Below are 9253 nucleotides of genomic sequence, written 5' to 3' on the forward strand. Positions count from 1 at the left end.
AGAACTAACTCTAGGCTATTCACCACCTCTGGACGATGAAATTCAGGCATAGTATACAGACAAATCACTCTGACTTTGATCTTCCATTTGTCTCCAAGAAGAGTGATGTCACGTATAGAATCATACCCAAGTGCCATATCCTGAGAACAATAAGATATTCAAGAAAAAAAATTAATACTTGCTTCGTATTTAAATAATAAAATAAAAATAATACGTTTTATTTTAAAGCATCAACATTTAAGAACTAAGAAAATTACAGGAGTGACAGTAAAGAAAAAAAAATTACGAAATAAAAATTACAGAATGAGTGATAGTAGGAAAGTAACATGTAATATCTATATCTATACTACTTATAAAAGCGTGAGTTTTGAATTTTTTCCTTTTTTCAAAAATGACTCTATCCTTTTTTACTAATATTTTTATTTTCAGTAATTTTCAACCAATCATTTCAAATAATTAACTAAATAATAATTTATTCCCAAATAAAGATAAATATTTTCCTTCTCACGCGTAATATTTGCACCCGCCAATTCTTTCGTAACGTAATATCCGTGAATTTCTCAAATATCTCAACATAATTATAGATGATTTGAAAATAAAATCCCCTTTATTATAGGTGATTTTTAATAATATAGTAAAAGATATAAATTTTTTGCCATTAGATCTTATCTAATGATTGAAAATAAAAGTATCTGTTAACTTTTGTGACAATGTTACTCTCGCATTTATATCATATTTTCTATTTACGCGTTTCTCAAATATTTTCCTTCTCACGTGTAATATCCGCACCCGCCAATTCTTTCGCAACGTAATATCCGTGAATTTCTCAAATATCTCATTAATCCACCTACCATTTGAATTTAATAATATAGTAAATAGAATAGATATGATGACACGTGACAAGCATATAGAAAGCCGCGTTAGGAAAAATGTCTCTATTTTTTTTTACTAATATTTTTATAATAAAGATAAATATTTTCCTTCTCACGCGTAATATCCACACCCGCCAATTCTTTTGCAATGTAATATCCGTAAATTTCTCAAATATCTCAATATAATTATAGGTGACTTTAAACTAAAATTTTCTTGATTATAAGTGATTTTTAATAGCATTATAAAAGATATTAATTTACTTTGAAATAAAATCTCCCTGCTTATAGGTGATTTTTAATAGCATTATAAAAGATATTAATTTTTTGCCATTAGATCTTATCTAATGATTGAAAATAAAAGTATCTGTTACTTTTTGTGACAATATTACCCTCGCATTTATATCATATTTTCTATCTACGCATTTTTCAAATATTTTCCTTCTAGAAAGCTACGTGTCAGCTTCTCATATAGGATTCATTAAGGGTTCTAATAAATAGATAGCGTTAGATAGAGCTCAATACCAAACTAAGCCATAGATAAATTGACCTTTTGGCCCCTCTTAGCTAGGATTTTGGAAGAACATTTCAGATTTTTGGAGATACTGATAAAAATATTATTTTATTTATTTTCTGTTTAGAAGGTAAATAGTGTTCTAATAATAACAAACTAGATGAAAAAATAAAAATATCATTGAATTTTTACAAAAATAAATATAAAAAATTAATTTCATAAAATTATATTTTCTATTCGATATAGTTTACAAAAAACATAAAATTAATCTAATAATATATATATTATATATATATATATATATATATATATATATATATATATATATAATATATATATATATATATATATATAAATATATATATATAACTAGGCTACTATGCTATTAATAGCACGAAGTCATTAGTGCTACAAGTTTTTGGTTATTGGATTAAGAGATGTGCGGTTAGGATGATGTGGCCCTCCTAGGGTTGAGTGGGTGGTTGGTTGAATAGTATGATACTAACGGATGAAAATGATCAAAATGGTAGATCTAACGGCGAAAAACTTGGTAGCACAAGTGCTTCGTGCTATTAATAGCATAGTAGCCGGACTCTATATATATATATATATATAGAGTTGAGCTAGAATACTCTCGATAGTAAACGGGGCGTTTTACTATCGAGTTGTTTTCGATGATAGAGTTCCAAATTGACGATCGGCTCCGTTAAATATGATCTAAACCATTTAAACTACCTAGAAATCAAATTTCACGCACTTTCGATATTGTTCTTTTATCCATCTAGTGAACAAAAAATGAATGGCTGAAAATGAATATTGTTTAAAAAATAATGATAGGAGTCTTGTAATCAAGATCAAGAGTATAGATCTTGTTTTAAATAGTTTGAAGAATTTTCTAACAAAAATTCAATTGATTGAATATCTTTACACCGATTACGAGAAAACGCCTCATATCGACCGTTAAAATTACAAATTTTGAAACAATTTGATCATTAGGCAAATGATATCGAAAAGATTTAAAATTTGATTTCTAAACATTTCAAGTGGTATAGATCATGTTCAACGGTGCCGATCGTCGATTTGGAGGATCTATCATCGAAAATAAATGGATGGCAACGGAGCACATATATAGATATAGTATATATATATATATATATATATATATATATATATATATATATATATATATATATATATATATATATATAGATTAGCCTTTTCGATTCGCCTTTATTAAAACCAGTAAACCAAACCCTTCTCTTCTCTCCACTTTATTTTTCCCCTCTATTCCCCCTTCCCCGATCGCAAGCCCAAAAAAAGAACCAAAAAACAAAAAACAAGAAGAAACCAAAAAAGAAACCCTAACGCTCTCGATCGAATGGCTAATAGCAATCTCCCTCGACGGATCATCAAGGTAGAAGAAGAATCCCTTTCGTATTTGACGAGATCTTCGTCAAATTCCTTTTGATCTCTCCGTGTTCCTTGTTTTTTTTTAATTTTTTAATTTTTAATTTTTTTTTTTATTTTTGTGGGGGTGATTTTGATTCTTGAATCTTTGGTGCGAATTCGAGCAGGAGACCCAGCGCCTCCTCAGCGAACCAGGTATCAATCCACGTATTAGTAGATTTTTACAGTTTTAGGGTTTTTGTTGCGGGGATTGGAGAGGGCTTGGATTGATAGGTTGTGGATGTTCCCCTTTTTTTTTTTTTTGGTTGCAGCTCCGGGGATCAGTGCGTCTCCGTCGGAGGAGAACATGCGGTATTTCGACGTGATGATCATCGGCCCCTCGCAGTCGCCATATGAAGGTGAGTTTTGTGAATTGTATTGTGTGATTTGTCGGAGAATTGGAACTTCGAAACTGAAACGAACATCATTTGTTAGCTGACGTATCAGAAGCTTGAACAGTTTAGAATTGTAACAGAATCATGGGATGATGATTTTTCATGCAGATGTGAATCATCTGATTTGATGCTTTACGCCGTGTTTGGATGTAGGAATAAGTTATCTGTGGATAACTTAGTACGTGGATTTTCTTGTGCGATTGGATGTTAGGATTTTGATTTTGCTCCTTAAAAGGTTTTGGCTTCCGTGTTTCACCTACGAGATGATTTATTTTTGTTGAATATATAAATTTTATGTACTGTTCTCTGATAGCGTTAGCTTTTGGAGAACAACAGTGATTTCACATAATTTAACAATCTTATTACAGGAATATGACTTGAAGGACAAATATGATATTTCATTCTAGACTTTGGATCCCACTTATTTATCAAATATTATAAGCTTCTTGCGTAAATCAAAGAAATACTTTGAACATGATGTTCATACATCCAAACAAGGCCTTAATCTTTCTACATAAATCCAGACATTTAGGCCTTGTTCGGATGCATGAATATTTTATTCGGAATATCTCTGTAATTTATTCAAGAAATTTGTACATTTAATTGATGAGGAGTGTGATCAAATATTTAGAGTTGGATATTATATTTGGCCTCCAAGTCATTTTTTTCGATAAGATAAGTCACCTCGTAGATGAAATACGCTATCTTATCAAATCATGGATAGCAAAACTTTTGATGGAGCAAAAATCAAACTCCTTACTTACAATTCATTTAAGAAAATCCTTATACGGAATAAGTTGTCCTTCGATAACTTATTCTGATGTCCAAACAGGCCTATGGCTCTATTTGGATGTTTGAATAAGTTATTCACTTATTCAAGGATAACTTATTCGGTTTGAAACTACTCTAGTATGATTGTAACTAAGGAGTTTAATTTTTGTTCATTCAGAGGTCTTGCTATTCATACATCTGAAAAAGGCCTTCATTTTTTTTTTAAACAACATTTAGAACTCTAGCTTTTGGTTCTTTGTCCCTATGGTTGAAAAGGTAATTTAATGATAATGAACACTAATTGTTGTTTTATAATCAATCAATTTTATGCGTTGAAGTTTTTAGTTGAAACAGTATGTTGACATGTCATGTAGTTATTAGCTGATTATCAATATAGATGCTTAGGCAGCCACTCATGGTTTAATTGTTGGGCTCATTCTTCATCCTAACCTTGTCCCTAGAACTCTCTTCTGCTTAAACTTGGTTTTTTTTAATTCTGAGCTAATGAATCCTTCCCAGGGAGATATTACTTCCCAAAAGTTTTTGATGGGTCTTTGAATACACTAAAACTGATAGCCTGGTGCTTATAAATGAAAAATGAGAAGATTGGTGGCTGACTTGCTGATTTGTTTTTTTGGCAGCCTAGGCGTGGTAGGACAGAATTCCACCAATTATATTTCATTCTTGCAATGTTTGGATACTTATAATGCCAGCCTTTGTAAAATTCGTAATCTGCTGGAGTGTATTGTAACTAGTTGTTTGATTTATGTATGCAGTTGTTTTAAGGATGAAGATTTACTTTGTTGATTCTTCCGTTCTTTCTCCCCCCTACTATGTTTCTTAATTTTGATGGCATTTGTGAGTTGGTTTCTGCAATTAGTTTAAGATGAGCTGCCCTTTGGTATTAGACGATTTTATTGAAATTCATGCATAATTTGTTTTTTGCTTTGTTAATATGAGATGATTTTACTTTGGAAGGTGCATAAAATCTTATTAGTCATTTTACACTTATTTTCTGTACCATTAAGCCCCCTAATATTCACTAATGTGAAGTTTTTTGTTTATTTCCTTTTCTTTTCTATTTGGTTAGGAGGGGTTTTCAAGCTCGAACTCTTCTTGCCTGAAGAATATCCAATGGCTCCTCCGAAGGTAATTTACTGCAAATATTTATAGATGCTAGAGTATCTAAGAAACTAGAGGTGGTTATTATGTAAAGCACCAAAATTATCTTCTGTTTGGTGTAATATTATTACTCTTTTCTTGTTTTTGCTTCATGTCCAAAAATCATTTTAAATGATGAACATTTTCATTCTGCCGAAGCATGCAAATCATAACTAAAACAGAGGATACATGGTCATTGATTAACTACCAACTCTACTTTGGGATGAAGAAAGCCGATGTCTAGTTCAGTTGTAGAGATGTTAGATCCCCTACATTTGAAAGGGGCAGAACTGGCTCATACTTTTGGCTAGTATATGCAACTAGGTTAGTGAGTTTGTATTGTGGAGCTATCAAAGAAGGACATTTTTCAAAAGCCTCTATGGTCTAGTATAGGAATGCGATGCTGAAGTGCACCTCACCTGGAGGTTCCCTTCACATGAAATATTCAGACAGAGAGAGATTGAAAAATCGGAAAATGCTTTATAATTTCCTTTTTGATGCTCCAAAATGTTGGTGGGAGCTGCCGGCGGAGAACCACCCCAACCAGTGGTGGTTCCCACCAGTATTTCATAGCATCAGAGAAGAGGATCATGGAAGTGATGTGAAAGGCCGGTGGGAATTGCCACTGGTCTGGATGCTTCTTTGGTTGTAGTTCCCACCACTATTGTGAAACATCGGAGAGGGAGAGCTCTATAGTGTTTGAGTTAATGATGTAATCATGATGTGAAATGATGACGATCAAAATCGTCAGTTTTATTCTTTTTGCCGCCTTGATTTGAACATCAAGGCTAAGACTTTTTTTACCTTGTGATTTGGATTATTTATTTTCTTTTCTATAAGCCTTTTTTTTTATCAACTGATAGATATTTTACTGTTTATGCATTTTTCTTTGGTTATCTCTTAAATAGGTTCGGTTTCTCACCAAAATTTACCATCCTAACATTGATAAGGCAAGTGGGTTCTTTGGTCTTTTTTCTCAACATCTTGTAGCAACTGCCTCTTTAATCTAAGAACTTTATACTTGCAGCTTGGTAGAATATGTCTCGATATTCTGAAAGATAAATGGAGTCCAGCCCTCCAAATTCGAACTGTTCTTTTGAGGTAATACAAGTGTTTTCTTTGTTCTGTTACACCAACATTATTAAATCATATATATTTGAGAAGCACATTGCTTACTGTGTGCTTCATATTTTTCGTATTGTACTTTTTGCTTGTCCATTGTGTTGCTGTGCCATTCTTCTTGCTTTAGTTTTTTTTACGTCTCTGTAACCTACTTTAGAGTTCAGACTTTAGTCAACATCCTTAAATTGTAATAATGATTACTTCATATTTTTTTTGTATATAATAACTTAAGTCTTATGAAGGCCTTTTGGAGTCCTGGAATGACTTTTCCGGCGTATCTCTTCTAGTTTGCTCTAGGATCTACTGTTTGTTGATTATTTATTAAGAGGCATGAAAAGATCTCTAAGGGCATCTTTCGATGGTGGAGCAAATTATCTGGTGATAACTTGTGTTGGATGGAAGTTTCTTTCAATAATATTGAGTTTGACTTTATTTCATAGCAAGGGCTAATGGTAATGATTTTTGAGGATTGTCTGTTTCCACAAACGAGGTGATTTACTAGATCATTAGAAATTAGTGTGGTTTATTCCTTCTTACTCACTCACAGATATACCATGCCTCTCCTACTAGCAAACGATTCATCAGTAAACAAGAAGAGATACGCTGGATAAATTATTCTAGCATTCAAAGAGGCCCTTTGATAAATTTGCATCTATCCTAACAACCAACTAACAAATGATTCGGGAGTAAACAAACAGAGAAATTGGACATGTTATTCTAGCATCCAAATGCTTCGTGAGCTACTAGGATTAATGTCTGTATAATAATTAGGCCTAATGAGAGATTGGTCTGCCTAGCTCATGTTCAACCCAAGTGTGTAAACTTTCGCATATGAATTCCTGCTTTCGTCGACTCTGATGAATAGAGAAACTTTGGCTGCTTATCTCACATTATTTTGGTATGTTATGCTGAGGAAAATTTTAACATATCTATGCGACTGTTGCTTGAGATATATGTTGAGATTGAGGGTAACTAGGAGCATGGAATGTTACTACTTACTAGGGTTCTGAGATTTGCTGCTAGATATTTTAGTGTTACTAGGATCAAGTTTCACCAGGACCTTCGCCTCTCATATCGCCATATAACTCGATCCTATTTATTAGCTTACTAGTTACTAATGCTTATGCTGCTCATCAGTATTCAAGCACTTCTCAGCGCTCCAAACCCGGATGACCCACTGTCTGATAACATTGCAAAGCATTGGAAGGCTAACGAAGCAGAAGCTGTGGAAACTGGTAAGGGCAATACTCTCACTTTCGTACTTCGTCTGCACATCACTGTTGCTTCTCATGTTTATACTGACAGAACTAATTCCTTTTATTTTCTTCCCCACCTTTTATTTGCTTGGACAATGTAGCGAAAGAATGGACCCACCTCTATGCTAATGGGCCGTGACGAAGCTTTTCGGCGATGGCGAATGTGATATAACCCATCAAACTATTGGGGGGTTCTATTCGACTGCCGCGTGATAAGAATGATATGGTTAGTATTTTGATGTTCCATTTGTCGAAGGAATTTCTAACAATCTTTTCGAAGTCAGTGCCGCTATATATGCGGTGTATATGACTCTCTCGGGCTATTTATATAAGGCAACTTTCTCTCTAATCTGTATCAGTGTTAGTCGAATTTGATTGTTCTTCGGTTTATCATCTTGCAATCTAAATCTGTTAGTTTTTTTTTTTCTCGTGTTGTGCCCGTTATCTCCGATGTCGAGAATTGTTTCTTTGATGAGAGAAAAAGAACCTAATCTTGCAGCGGCGAGATTAGGTTGCTAAGATAGGTTGGCAATGGAGATAATGAGCCATCAACCCTTGCTCAAATCCAACAAAATGGATTTGGATCTGGAAACATAATATTTGGGATTTGTATGTTTTTTTTATTTTATTTTTTGGGTTAGAAATGCTTGGAGTTTACCTGAACTATTGCGTAATCTAAGGATTTTGAAAATTTATAATTAATTTTAGGGTAAATTATACTTTTGGTCCTCATAGTATGAGGCGCGTGACATCTTAGTTCTCAAAACATTTGGGGCACCTTATCTATGCACTATAATCTTTGCGTGCTTAGAAGCACAGTACTGTATTTACGATAAAACTTCTGTTGGGGAGCTCCCCAACCGGCACCTTGGGAGTTTATTAATTTTGGATGTGTTTGGTTCAAGTCCGAATCATAATCGGAATTGAAATAAGAATAAGCTGGAAACAGGATCGGAATGATTTATTATTTTATTATGTTAGTTTCGTCACCTGAATTAGAATCGGAATGAATTATTCTTATTGTCGGTATTTGGTTCAGATAGATATTAAAAACGTAGTCAAATTAATTTGTCAATCTTATCTTTAGTTTAAATTCAAATTGAAAATTAAATATAAAAAATTGACCTCAAAATATTAAAATAATGTCAAAGTTTTAAATATATTTTTTAAAAATTAAAATTTGAAATTGAACGGATAATTCAAAATATAAATATAAATTTTGATTTATTCAAATTCAAATTTAAAACTATTAATTTAAATTTTAATTTGAATCTATAAATTTAATATAACTTTTAAATAAAATTTAAATAAAAATTTTAGATTTAGATTTGAAATGCTTGATTGAATTTTAATTTTTAATTTAAGGTCAAATTAAAATTAAAATTTATAAATATAATTTTTAAACTTAAATTTATGTTTTAATTAGAAACTATGTAAAAAAATTAATTTTAATCTGAACAAATTCATCCTATCCGGATTCAATTTCCAATCCAACCGGATGGAAAAAATGGGTAATTGGGGGGACTCATTCATCCGAGAATCGAAATTGGAATCGGAATCCCGCATTCTAAATACGGATAAACGGATTCGTCCATTTCGATTTTGTTTTCGGCGTGAAAAAGGGGCGAGAAACATGCTCTTTGCCTCCATCTAAAGATTCGTCAGGTATTTTTTAATACTTAAAATTTTTTAAAAAAATAAAATTTAGAAGAAGGAATT

The 9253-nt window shown here is 32.4% G+C and overlaps 1 protein-coding gene across 2 annotated transcripts; it reads left to right on the forward strand.

The window, feature by feature from the left end:
- LOC109722544 (ubiquitin-conjugating enzyme E2 36-like) lies at window positions 2604-7961 on the forward strand. 2 transcript variants are annotated; one of them, XM_020250634.1, is made up of 8 exons: window positions 2604-2797; window positions 2958-2985; window positions 3102-3188; window positions 5086-5144; window positions 6065-6106; window positions 6184-6257; window positions 7416-7513; window positions 7636-7961. In XM_020250634.1, exons 1-8 carry the CDS (start codon window positions 2762-2764, stop codon window positions 7671-7673), a joined length of 462 nt encoding a protein of 153 aa, XP_020106223.1. In that variant the 5' UTR covers window positions 2604-2761; the 3' UTR covers window positions 7674-7961. The 2 variants fall into 2 exon arrangements, with proteins under 2 accessions (XP_020106223.1, XP_020106224.1); XM_020250635.1 differs by lacking the exon at window positions 6065-6106.

The sequence above is a fragment of the Ananas comosus genome, linkage group 16 (assembly GCF_001540865.1).
Source record: "Ananas comosus cultivar F153 linkage group 16, ASM154086v1, whole genome shotgun sequence".
Lineage (NCBI taxonomy): Eukaryota > Viridiplantae > Streptophyta > Magnoliopsida > Poales > Bromeliaceae > Ananas > Ananas comosus.